We start from the raw sequence: 14299 nt of genomic DNA, 5'->3' as shown, positions 1-14299 counted from the left end.
ACCAGGGCCAATAGGGCGCTAGTCAATAGTAGTCCACTATATATGGAATAGGGTGTCAATTGGGACACAGTCCACTTGATGATGTCATTAACAGAGGAGTTAGAGTTATTGAAAGCAAAGCAAGGGGGAAGCTAGCTTATCAACATGCTACTTTAATATGTTGCTTCCCCGTTCTTTCTGGATATGTTGTAGTTAGTCTCACGACAGTAAGCCTACAGTACAACGAGGGAGAGGAATGTAGAGAGAAGTATGTAGCGAATGTTCAAAAGACACAGTTTCTTTTTTTACAGATGGAAAGATGTGGAGGAGGCAGGAACTGTCAACTGCCCAATACCACCAGAGGAACTGGAAGGTGAGTTTACCATTATAACAACAAAAACAAACAAACAACAACACAACACCTTAAAATCTCAACATTAATTAACGTGTCTAAAACCTCCTCAATTAAATAATGAAAAGAGGGGCAGAGGGTTTCTTGCTTGCTGGCAGCCGGTTTAGAGTATTGCTGTAAAGGTATATGTTTCAGCCTTGTCAGTTTCCACTACACTGATCTGGGCCTTTGGCTGGCCTAGCAGACATACGCTGCTGCCTCCAGTGAAACTCATTTTATAAATGCTTCTGAAACATTACCCCCGCTTGGCCCTGGAGGGGTGTCGGCTGTCAATTAAGTCATTAAAGAGGCAATGTGTTGGCCACAGCCGGCCCACAGGCCTGTCAGTGGGTTATCCAGCAGACCTGGATTCAAAAACTATTTAAATATTTTTGAGCTGTTGGTTTAGCCTTCCTGGAGTGCCAGGTAGGCGGGGTTTTCACTTTTGGGACATTACAATATGTACCATTGCAACAGTTATGTTCAATCAAGCACAGCTAAATTATTTAAAATAGTATTTGAACCCAGGTCTGTTCCAGGGGGCCCTGGGCCTGGTTAGGGAGGCCTGACCAGGGAGGGAGTGTCTCTATGTCAGACTAGGGTGCTGGGGGCTTGGGGCTGATGGTGATGGGACAGTGAGGATAGGGTTCTGGATCACCTTACCTACAACAGCTTGGAGTCCCACAACCTCACAGGGATTATGTAACATACAATAACCAAATCAAATGCAAATCGACCACAGGCAGGGCAGGCCTACAGAGATGTATTCTCTAACCAACTCAATTCAATTCAATAAACTGTATTCATCCCCGAAGGGACAAATATTGATGGGCATACAAGGAGTCAAGTAAACAACAAAATGATAACAGGAGAGATGTGTTCCTTAACCAACCAAGCAACATTGTTGTGGTTGTTGCCTGCTGTCATAGAGATAACATTACATTTACATTTGAGTAATTTAGCAGACACTCTTATCCAGAGCGACTTACAGTTAGTGCATTCACCTTAAGATAGCTAGGTGAGACAGCCACATAACACAGTTGTAGTAAGTACATTTTTCCCCAATAAAGAAGTTATCAGCAGTCATTGCTAGTAGGAAAAGACAAAGTGCAGTTATTTTATTTTTGGGATGGGGGGGGGACATGTAGGGGCTAATTAAAACATATATGCATGCCTTCTGTGACTTGCAAGCCAAATAAATTAATATACAAGATATCTATTTCTTGAAATGAGTCTTGCTCTTGCTGTTAGTTGTTTTGCTTATGGTGACATTGCAATTTCACCAGCAGTGTTTGTTATGTCCATGTCCTTTTTTATGTTTTGTAGCCACAGTTTTATGTCTGTGTTTGTGTATACAGTACGACTGTGTTTATGTTTATATGTTTACTTATGCTACATTTAATTTGTCTGCTCTATGTTGTTTATTTTACAATGTTTATTTATTCAACATAGTTTCTGTGTCATTTCTATATTTCTCTGCCTTTTCTGTGCTTATCAATTCAGTTCTATTGAATATGTTGAAATGGCTGTAGTAACTGTAGTAATTGCAGTAGTGACATACTGTATCCATGTCTGTCCTATATTATGCTTTGGATTAATGTTTTGTGATAGGTTTAGTAACTAACTAACTTTAATGGTACTCTCCACCTGATATGTACTCTCCACCTGGCCCTCCCAGATGATGCTCTGTGTTGTAATGGGTGTAGTAAACTCTAATGGTGTTGTGACATGTACTTTTTTCCACTCCCTCCCAGATAGTGCTGTGGGTAGTGGCCTTTCTGCTAACCCTGGTGGAGGGGGTGTTCTCTGAGGAGGACCTCAAGGAGGCCCACACCGAGCATCTCCGAGCCCAGGAGAGGACCACCGCTGCTGGGGCCTGGCTCCCAGACCACTACCCAGAGGTCCACGAGCTGGGAGAGAGCAGGCACGGCCATGGCCAGGCCTCCTGGCCCAGTTTGTTTGGTTAGTACTTCCTCAGAACTCTTCATGACCTCCATACTGGATGCTGTCACATAAACCACATCACATAAAGGCAATGTGTCCTGCTCAGAATAAGTGCACTGTATGGGAATAGGGTGTTATTTGTCCTGTAGCCAAAGTATCCCCCAGTTCACCATGGGAAAACATGTATCATTACCGTATATCAAGGTTTCTGGCTGCTGCGTGGGAGCCATCTAACAGTACATACCCAGCCTTGCCCTGCATGGTCCGCTGGGTTTTTATTAGATTGGGAAGGGCGTTCTTGCTCTTATTCCTCATCCTCCCTAATCAGTTTTGGAGCAGTCAAGCTGTCTCTTCGAGAACAATGATTCATAAATCAAAAGATAAAACTCTGATTTGTAATGGCCATAAAATAAGAGACTGTCTGTGTCCCACAGAGTCACCTCTTCCTATACGCAGACTATGTTGGCCACGGTGGGGTTGGCCCCGTGGCCAACCCCCCCCAATTTCAAAATGTGGTAGTGCATCATCAGTTTTCCACATCTTATGTGTCAGTCAGTTAATTAGCCTATGGCATCTAAAATGTTTTTGATTGCTGGGTAAGGTAGTCTAGCCAGCTATCTAAACCTTGTAGTAGACCTAATCATCACCAAATTACCGACAGGGGGCCCCGATTGATTTTGTTAGTCACTCTCACACAGATACAGTATAATTTGAACATGGCATGACAAAATGTGTAGATTTGAAGAATATTGGCTTTAAAACTGCAACATTTCCTCCGCCACATGACAAAATGTGAAGAATTGTACTAGAACATTTTGACTGCGATGTGGGCGGGGCCCCCGACCAAATCTCACTTAGGGCACCCAAAACTCTAAAGGCGGCGCTGGTGTCCCATATGGCAGGAGTTCCCAAAGTGGGGTCCATGGAGGTACTGCATGGGGTCTGCAGCCAGATCTCAAAATGAAGAACTCTGCTTAAAAGATATTTGTATTTATTTTTACATCACTTTTTTATGACCATTGCTAGCAACAACAGATTAAATGGATTTTGAACAAGGGATTTGTGTAAAAAGTTGAGAGGATGCAATATGCAATATTACTCATCCACAATTGACGTTCTTAACTCATAAAGACTCTTCAAGGTAAATCAGACTTCTACAGTGTCTGTACAGCATTTACTGCGATACAGCCTTAGCAGAAGTCAGGCATTTCTACTTCTTGCACTTCGCAGAGCTGTTGTGAAGGAAGTTGTCAAGGAAGTGAGTTTGTGTTATATTGGATCTCCCGGCCCCACTTACCATCAACCAATCATGTCAATGGGGAGCTATACAGTACGGCACCCTCCGCATTGTTACAACATTTGGGAGGCGCACAGAGATTTTCTCTCAGCCCCATGGCAAAATATGTAGAATTGTACAAAATTAGCAATTAAACTGCAACATTTTCTCTCTGCCCCAAGGCAAAATGTGTAGAATTGCAGAAAAATAGCTTTAAAAATTCTAAATGTTCTCTCTGATGCCAAGAGAGGGGCCTTTAAAACGTACCCTTTCCCAGGGCCCGAGACTTGATTCGTCCGGCCATGCACTGCAGAAGTCATAGTAAAACTGATTGTATGCTATTTTTATTGTACTCTAAAGTAAGAGTTGTGTTCTGATATTATGGGGGTGTCCCTGATGAATTTTCTATCACAAAAGGGGTCTCTGAAACAAAAAAGGTTGGGAATCTCTTCCATATGGCACCCTATTACCTATATAGTGCACTACTTTTGACCAGAGCCCTATGGGACTCGCTATGGACCCTGATCAAAAATAGTGCACTACATAAGGAATAGGGTGCACTACTCTTATGACTCATAGAACTTCTGGAAGTATGCCAGGTAGTTTTCATCGCAACAGCAGGACACGGCCTTGGTCAGTGGAGCAATAGAGCGTGCTCTCCCACATACTACAGGGATAAAAATAATCACTCTTATGTACTCTGTGTCATGCTGTCATGTTGCTGTATATATTATGTCCTGGGGCTGGCTGGGTGGGTGGATCTCCACCGACCTCTGTTGAGAACATACAGGAGTAACTCAGACGCCAAGATAGTTTCAAGATATATGTGTACATATCTTTTGTTTACATTGTTCTTACCTCTTTACTGTCTGCACAATTACTATAATTATACCCCCCCCCCCCAAAACCCCCCCAAAAAACACAAGAAAACAGAAAAATGTACTAGTGAAGATGATTTTTTTGGTCTTTGCAGCAACACTGTGTCAGAAGTGATTCCCTAAACCTTGTGGAATAATCCTATAATTGTATGACATTTTTAAAAACACTTGTAGCATGTTTTAACATGGCTAGATGTGGAATGATTTGACTAACAACTCCCTTGTCCTTGTTTTGCCTGAGGAACCTTTTCATTAAAATTCATATTTTTTTGTTTTCTTAAACAACATGACATAAACTGACCATGGCCGGTGTTATGGGCGGGCCTTAGGGGGCCTGGCCCACCCTACCGTATCTCCTTGCCCGTCCAAATAAAATATAGAAATATTGATCATTTATTTGTCCGAGACACACGCCAACAGAAATCTCAGATAAAGCCAGAGAAACAGCGCCCCTCTGTCTCTGCATGTATAGACCATGTATCTGATTCTCTCTGGACCAAAAGAGTATGGCATGTCATACTATTTCTGTCCAGACAGCATCAGATACATGGGCTTCATATAGTAAGACAGAGGGGTGCTGTTCTGCTTTCTCCAGTGAGAGAGTTTTAGCAGTGAGGAAGAGGCGAAGCGAGAGGGCTAACTCTCACCAAAATCTGTCCAGAATAAGCCCAATGCATTTCTATGGGCATAATATGCAGACCGAAACTTATCTCCTGCCTTCCCACCTTTGGGACACTGACTCCCATTGTAAGGGCGGAGACATGAGCATCTCGTCATTATATACAAATCTCTGGTTTCAACCTCTTGCAAATTGGAAAGCAAAGTTGGCTGGTGCACAGTGCACTGTTAGGATGCTGGCTTCCCCTAAAGTAAACGTAGGATTAGTTACAATTATATAATTACTACTGTTTAAACATAAAAAAAAACTTTCAAAATACAATCCCAGAGGATGAATTGCCACAGAGGACCATCATCCTTTTTAATATTGATTGTTTATTTTTTAACCATTATTTAACTAGGCAAGTCAGTTTACAATGACAGCCTAGGAATAGTGGGTTAACTGCCTTGTTCAGGGTCAGAAGGACAGATTGACACCTTGTCAGCTCTGGGATTCAATCTAGCAACCTTTTGGTTAGTGGCCCAATGCGCTAACCACTAGGCTACCTGCCGCCGTTTCTAATCACGAGTTTGTAGGATTATGCATATTTGGGAATCCCGCCATTTGGGCAGCCCCGCGTGGCTGTCTAGCTGATTGAGTTGCATCTGTCAGTGAAAAGCATCAAAATATGTGTGAAGATAATGTGTCTTGGGTATCATTTGAAATGTTTTAACAAGAAGAATTAGGTGTGTGTGGCGAAGATATGACGTGTCTCTCTCCAGAATGCATGCACTCAGCTCTCCAGAATGTGCTCAGCTGTCTCCTGACAATTATTTCCCATTCATTGTTTCATTGTATGGCTTGTTTGCCCTTTTTGTATCAATTCCCCATTACATATGTCACTAGTAGGCCTAGTCAATGTACCGATAATCCCTCTTCATTTGGTTACATACATTTCTGTTGAAACTACTGCAATGATTAATTACAGTCATTTACATTGTTTGCCGAGTTCACAATGTGCTACACTTGTGAGAAACAAGTTTGGGATTATTTCATAACCATTATGAGTTTTGTAAATCTTTCAATTGACTTTTGTTTGGAGTGCTCTGTGAGCAATGAGCTTGTGTCTGGTTTCTCTATCCTGATAACGTTGAGGGAGCCAAGCGTGCCTGAGCATGCATAGAAATAGGCCTACCTGGCCTGCTGCATGCAAATGTTGGAAAGTACCTCTTTGCCAATGTCTGATTGTCTTAACTACCACATGAGCTGAGCTTCTCAGTAATTATTTCTTCAATGCACACATTGTAAACGAAGTCTGTTTTTTTAACATCCATTGCAAATTATACTTCCTCAGGATTTGAATAGTCTTGCCAACACTTCTGGCCTCAATAATCACCAAGCCTCGGTGTGAAAGAACAAAATATCATGATCTGATGATCCCATAAATCCAGTGGAATCGGCATAAAAAAACAGCTCTCTGTCCCGAGCTCACTGACGTGGTAAACTCTGATGGCCCGGAATAGGTTCGTTGATACTTTGTAGCAAGTTCTCTAGCACCAGCCTCGACCAGATCCAGTTGATGATTAGATACATTGCACTTTACTAGAAATATCTCAAGTCAAGACAGATAGGAAGGGAGGCAAACATTCAGAGTAGAGAGATGAATGTGATTGAAAGAACCAGAATATTCATCAGGATATGTTCTACGGTTTTTATTTTTGTCGGGTGTAGGCTTTTCTCTCAAATTCCTATTAAAATTAGAAACGCAATGTGTTAAAGTGTTGGTCTTATGTTTCATGAGCTGAATTTTGTTTTTGCATACAAACGCACAAAAAAGCTTATTTTTCAAAACAAAATTGCACACATTTGTTTACGTCCCTGTTAGTGAGCATTTCTCCTTTGCCAAGATAATCCATCCAACTGACAGGCGTGGCATATCAAGAAGCTAATTAAACAGAATGATCATTACACAGATGCACCTTGTGCTGGGGGCAATAAAAGGTCACTCTAAAATGTGCAGTTTTGTCACACAACACAATGCCACAGATGTCTCAAGTTTTGAGGGAGCGTGCAATTGACATGCTGACTTCAGGAATATCCATCAGAGCTGTTGCCAGATAATTAAATGTTCATTTCTCTACCATAAGTTGCCGCTCACGTCTTTTTAGAGAATTTGTCAGTATGTCCAACCGGCCTCACAACCGCAGACCACTTGTAACCATGCCAGCCCAGGACCTCCACATATCCAGCTTCTTCACCTGAGGGATTGTCGGAGACCAGCCACCTGGACAGCTGATGAAACTGAGGAGTATTTCTGTCTGTAATAAAGCCCTTTTGTAGGGAACAACTCCTTCTGATTGGCTGGGTCTGGCTTCCCAGTGAGTAGGCCTGGCCCCTCACGTGGGTGGGCCTATGCCTTGCCAGGCACACCCATGGCTGCGCCCCTGCATAGTCATTTGAAATTCATAGGCTTAATTTATTTATTTTAATTTATTTGCTTATGAGCTGTAACTCAGTAAAATCTTTGAAATTATTGCATGTTGCGTTTATATTTTTGTTCAGTATGCTTTACTTTAGTTGATGATTGAAGTTATAGGCCAACTGCTGCATTTGCCTATAGGCTCTCTCTGAGTTCTATGCGCTCATTTCCTTAGCCACCAATAGTCCACAGTGTATCACCGCCTCCATATGGCAGAGGCTGGTGCTCTATCCTTAGTTGAATTTTTACTTTTAGATTTGTATTATTTTACTCCAGATTTTTATGATTAACATGTGACAATGATTTTGAGAAACGAAAACGTAATTATTGAAATTAAAACTGTTCCACGAAAATGCACATATATAAATAATCATAATTTCCCTGCTTGGTAGAAATGATAGGATCATTTTTTTAACCTTTATTTAACTAGGCAAGTCAGTTAAGAACAAATTCTTATTTTCAATGACGGCCTAGGAACAGTGGGTTAACTGCCTGTTCAGGGGCAGAACGACAGATTTGTACCTTGTCAGCTTTGGGGTTTGAACTAGCTAGTCCAACGCTCTAACCACTAGGCTACCCTGCCACCCCTGTCTGCAGACAAATTGTAAGCTTCACCAAACTTGAAACTCACCAGCTGCGTATGGTCTTTAAAAAAGAAAAACATGCAAACATAGGTGCATGCAAACATAGGAGGTTCTGTGAAAAAACATGCCCACCTATGAATATCAAAGGCCCGTCCAACTGATTCGTTCTGGCACTGGCATAGGAACTAACAAGTGGGTTACTGTAACTCTCCATCCATCAACTCATTTACTGAAAGAAAGCATTCTCCCCTTTCTCATTACCCAAAACATATGAGCGTATTAAGGAGTTGACCAACTGTACGAAACTTCAATAGTGCAGGGCAAAACTATTTTCAGTTCAGATGAATGTTGAAACAGCTCTAATGTCTGTGCTATGTTACACCTGTAAAGTAAAAACCTTCAATGTGTTCATGCATCATACATACTGGTGGGCTTCAGGAAGTTTGTGCAACGAATTAGAGCTGAAATATTTCCAATAACTCACACAGAGCAACATTAATTCTCCTCCTTTTGGAGACCAGCCTGCCAGCCATTCCCACTCTCCCACCTCTCCTCCGGTGGTAATCACCCTACATAGTGACAGTACACTTTGCACCATTCAGCTGATAAAAAAAGTAATTTCACTCCCAGATTCAACACCAGCACCTATCTGCTTTCAATTTAGCCACACATGCTCTGCTCTAGCTACCCCACTAGACTAGTCCATACACAAAATGAGAATACACACACACACACACACACACACACACACACACACACACACACACACACACACACACACACACACACACACACACACACACACACACACACACACACACACACACACACACACACACACACACGTAGAGAGACTGCAGCACACACACACACCACAGGCTGCAGCACACACACACCACAGGCTGCAGCAGTACCTACACTACACTGGCCCTCACCCAGCAGGACTGTGAGAAGTTCAACTTACTTACATTCTAAAGGTCCTAGCAGACATCTGGCATATAGCTGAAATCTGTATTTAATTAGAAGTTATGGTTGCTTTAAACTCTTATGGAAAAACCACATTAATTTTGTGTGATCACATGTGATCTTGTGAAGTTACCGTGATAACATGTGAGCATGTGAAAACACGATCTTGTGAATTAAATGTGACAACATGGGGATGCAAAATATGAGATGTGATACCATGAAACATTTATATTTTACAATGCATAATTTACATTCACGCTGCAGGTTTTGTTTCATTCCCAGTTTGTCCTGAATAACATTTTTTTGAACTTGTGTCATTGTCCCCTGGATTGCTTGGAACTCAACCTCGCTTGGGATTTAAAATCACCACCTCTTGGTTGTTAGGTACCTGATGATCCTGCTGTGCCACCAGGTCTGCAGACAAATTGAAGATTGGCTATACATACACTGAGTGTATAAAACATTAGGAACACCTTCCTAATATTGAGTTGCACCCCCTTTTGCCCACAGAACAGCCTCAATTCGTCTGAGCTTGGACTCTACAAGATGTCGAAAGCGTTCCACAGGGATGCTGGCACATGTTGACTCAAATGCTTCCCACAGGTGTGTGATGTTGGGTGATGTCATTTGGATGGTGGACCATTCTTGATACACACTGAAAACTGTTGAGTGTGAAAAACACAGCAGCATTGCAGTTCTTGACACACTGAAACCGGTGCGTCTGGCACCTTCTACCATACCCTCTGTCTTGCCCATTCACCCTTTGAATGGCACACATACACAATCCACGTCTTCGCTAAAAGCTGCCCAGAATCAAGTTAAAAAATAATCATAATTTGCACCACCAACATTACATTAACGAAAAATAGCAGTGCTCAAGTGACACTTGACATAGATGAATGCTTCAGGGATTTAAAATTGCAACCTCTTGGTTAAGTGCATCAATGTTTCTGCAGTGCCACCAGGTTCATACATATTGCTAGGAATGTATGAACACAGTCTTAAAAACATCAAATAAAATAAAATAACATTTTATTGGTCACATACACATGGTTAGCAGATGTTAATGCGAAATACACAGCTTAATGATGAGCTTTGAGGGTGTTGTTGAATGCTGAGCTGTAGTCAATGAACAGCATTCTTACATAGGTATTCCTCTTGTCCAGATGGGATAGGGCAGTGTGCAGTGTGATGGCGATTGCATCGTCTGTGGACCTGTTGGGGTGGAATGCAAATTGAAGTGGGTCTAGGCTGGCAGGTACGGTGGAGGTGATCTGGTCCTTGACTTGTCTCTCAAAGCACTTCATGATGACAGAAGTGAGCGCTTCGGGGCGATAGTCATATTTGCCTTCTTGGGTACAGGAACAATGCTGGCCAGCTTGAAGCATGTGGGGACAGCAGACTGGGATAGGGAGTGAATGAAAATGTCTGTAAACACACCAGCCAGCTGGTCTACGCATGCTCTGAGGACTCGGCTAGGGATGCCGTCTGGGCCAGCAGTCCTGCGAGGGGTAAAACATTTAAATGTCTTACTCACGTCGGTCATGTAGAAGGAAAGGGTGGGCACCGCGGTCCTTGATAGCGGGACGTGTCGGTGGCACTGTATTACCCTCAAAGCGGGCAAAGGTGTTTCATTTGTCTGGGAGCAAGACGTCGGTGTCTGTGACGTGGCTGGTTTTCTTTTTGTAATCCGTAATTGCCTGTAGACCAGGCCACATACGTCTTGTGTCTGAGCCGTTGAATTGCGCCTCCACTTTGTCCCTATACCGGCATTTCGCTTGTTTGATTGCTTGCAGAGGGAATAACTACACTATTTATATTCAGCCATATTCCCAGTCATCTTTCCATGGTTAAATGCGGTGGTTCATGCTTTCAGTTTTGTGCGAATTCCGCCATCTACCCACAATTACTGGTTAGGGTAGGCTTTAATAGTCACAGTGGGTACAACATCTCCAATGCACTTCCTTATAAACTCACTCACGAAGTCTGCGTATAAATCAATGTTATTCTCTGAGGCTGCCTGGAACATGTCCCAGTCCGCGTCATAAAAACAATCTTGAAGCTTGGATTCCGATTGGTCAGACCAGCGCAGATTGGTTCTAGTCACGGGTACATCCTGGTTGAGTTTCTTCCTTTAGGAGAGTAGGAGCAAAATTGAGTTATGGTCGGATTTGCTGAAGGGAGGGCGGGGGAGGGCCTTGTATGCATTGCGGAAGTTAGAGTAGCAGTGGTCCAGTGTATTGCCCGTGGGAGTGCAGCAATCAATATGTTGATAGAATTTAGGTCGCCTTGTTCTCAAATTTGCTTTGTTAAAATCCCCAGCTACAATAAATGCAGCCTCAGAATATATGTATTCCAGTTTACATAGTCCAGTGAAGATCCTTGAGGGCCATCATGGTATCTGCTTGAGCGGTGATATACACAACTGTGAAAATAACAGATGAGAATTATCTTGGGAGATAATATGGTTGGCATTTGATTGTAAGGAATTCTAGGTCAGCTGAACAGAAGGACTTGAGTTCCTGTATGTTATTATGATTACACCAAGAGTTGTTAATCATGAAGCATACACCCCCGCCCTTCTTCTTCCCAGAGAGATGTTTATTTCTGTTGGCGATATCCATGTTGGCGATAAATATGACATAACCCTCAATCTTTGCACAGTGAGGGTTATGTCATATTTATTTATATTAGGCTAAATATTGTTCTAAAAGTAATCTCTGTGCCTGTGCAAATGTACAGTATGCATGTTCAATGTTAATGCTATACAATTCAACTGTTGTTCAATCTACAATCTTTTTTTAAATTGTCTTACAGACAATAACGTGGATTCTAGATACATAATTAATTTACCTGCATGTGTCATTGTAGCAGAACTGTATCCTGTGAACTGTATCCCTCTCTAGGGATTAAACATTATGCTGGATTTCAATCAGATGACTCATGAGGAGCTGAATGGCAGTTTGATCATGACAACACTCATCTCACAGCTTTACAAGTGTTCCCTGAACGTTACTACACTGATCTTACTGGATTTTCTTACTCTGTTTCTTTGTGAATGCCAATTTCCTCATGAACACCAATTCTCTTAGCTAAAGATTGTTACACCAGATAATGTGATTTAACCAAATATTTTTGGTATCCATTATTGTGAGTTACAGGATGGGTACTGTTGTAGCACAGAGAATTTTGAACCAACCGTAGCGATGCTGTCTTCGTCCTCGATTCGGGGAAAGGTCACCGTTCGGTTGCAGAGGTTCCGTTTGAATTTAGAAAATGCTCAGTTTTTTAAACAAAACCTTTTTTTCCTCCATGAAGTAACCCAACAATGTGTATGCTGCCATCTTGTCTATTTCAAGTCTGCTGTTATTGATCGAGAGAGGTCTCTGTCATCATGACATGCATCACTTTGGGGTGGACACCCCACCCGTCTCTGGGTAAATCACATTATCTGGTGTAACAATCTGTAGCTACAGTTCTCTGCACTTGTGTCTCTACGCCTGAGACACACTCGGACACACTGAACTGCACTACACTGTTCATACAATCTTTTCTGTATGTTATTTTTACCGTATAACATTGTTGTTGAATATCAGTTCTCTTGAGTTAGCATGAAGTAGTTTCTTTGGATACTTGAATGTCTCGCATATGTTTGATGCTACAGAGCCCTGTACAGCTTATACAAATACATTCTTTGAATCTTTAAAGGCAGACACATTTAGAAGATTGATAGAAAATATCCATATTTATTTTATGGTGGTTCTACATGAGGGCTCTCCAACCCTGTTCCTGGAAAGCCCCAACCCTAGTCTGGCACACTTTATTTGAATAATTAGCTGGTTGATAATATGACCCACATTAGTTACAACTGGGATTGCAGCAAAAAGAGTGTAGCTCTCCAGAAACAGGGTTGGAGACCCCTGTTCTATATGGTCTTATGCTGAGCCACACTAGCTGTGTTTACATAGGCAGCCCAATTCTGATATTTTTCCCACTAATTGGTATTAATCAAATCAGCTCTTTTTCAGAACTGATCTGATTGGTCACAATCCCCCCAAAATAAAAATAAATATCAGAATTGGGCTGCCTGTATAAACCACCCATTGTAATTTATCCGGCTTTGGTACACTGGCAATGGTGTTCGGCATGGTGGGCTGGGGAAGCTGAAACTCTTTGTGCTGGTGCTGCACATCTTCTGGAAAGACATGGTTTTGGTGTTAGCTTTTACACTTCTCGTGTTTCTTGGCCCAAGCAAGTCTGTTCTTCTTATTGGTGTTCTTTAGTAGTGGTTTCTTTGCAGTAATTGAACCATGAAGGCCTGATTCACACAGTCTCCTCTGAACTGTTGATGTTGAGATGTGTCTGTTACTTAAACTCTGTGAAGCATTTATTTGGGTTGCAATCTGAGGCACAGTTAGCTCTAATGAATTTATCCTCTGCAACAGAGGTAACTCTGGGTCTTCCTTTCCTGTGGAGGTCCTCATGAGAGACAGTTTCAACATATCACTGATGGTTATTGCGACTGCACTTGAAGACACTTTCAAAGTTCTTGAAATGTTCTGGATTGACTGACCTTCATGTCGATTCTCTCATTTGAGCTGTTCTTGCCAAAATGTGGAAATGGTTTTTACCAAATAGGGCTGTATACCAGTTGAAAACACTATATGTTAAAAGCACAGTGTGTATCATAATGATTCATTTGTTTTCATATACAGTTGAAGTCGGAGGTTTACATACATTTAGGTTGCAGTCATTAAAACCCATTATTCAACCACTCCACAAATGTCTTGTTAACAAACTATAGTTTTGGCAAGTCGGTTAGGACATCTGCTTTGTGCATGACACAAGTCATTTTTACAACAATCGTTTACAGCCATATTATTTCACTTATAATTCATTGAATCACAATTCCAGTGGTTCAGAAGTTTACATACACTAAGTTGACTGTGCCTTTAAATAGCTTGGAAAATTTCAGAAAATGATGTCATGGCTATAGAAGCTTCTGATAGGCTAATTGACATGATTTGAATCAATTAGAGGTGTACCTGTGGAAGTATTTCAAGGCCTACCTTTAAACTCAGTGCCTCTTTAATTGACATCATGGGAAAATCAAAAGAAATCAGCCAAAGATCTCAGAAAAAAATTGTAGACCTCCACAAGTCTGGTTAATCCTTGGGAGCAATTTCCAAATGCATGAAGGTACC

At 41.8% G+C, this 14299-nt stretch overlaps 1 protein-coding gene across 2 annotated transcripts in view; it reads left to right on the top strand.

The window, feature by feature from the left end:
- The window catches only part of LOC135556244 (neurturin), a 48799-nt gene that overhangs the window by 25982 nt on the left and 8518 nt on the right, over nucleotides 1-14299 (top strand). For both annotated transcript variants that reach the window (XM_064989265.1, XM_064989264.1), the window contains exons 2-3: nucleotides 291-352; nucleotides 2125-2332. In XM_064989265.1, the coding sequence (XP_064845337.1) occupies nucleotides 299-352; nucleotides 2125-2332 (262 nt within the window). In that variant the 5' untranslated portion in view covers nucleotides 291-298. The remainder of the gene's footprint in view (nucleotides 1-290; nucleotides 353-2124; nucleotides 2333-14299) is intronic.

This window comes from Oncorhynchus masou, chromosome 15, assembly GCF_036934945.1.
Source record: "Oncorhynchus masou masou isolate Uvic2021 chromosome 15, UVic_Omas_1.1, whole genome shotgun sequence".
Taxonomy (NCBI): domain Eukaryota; kingdom Metazoa; phylum Chordata; class Actinopteri; order Salmoniformes; family Salmonidae; genus Oncorhynchus; species Oncorhynchus masou.
This window is presented reverse-complemented; position numbering and strand designations above follow the sequence as displayed.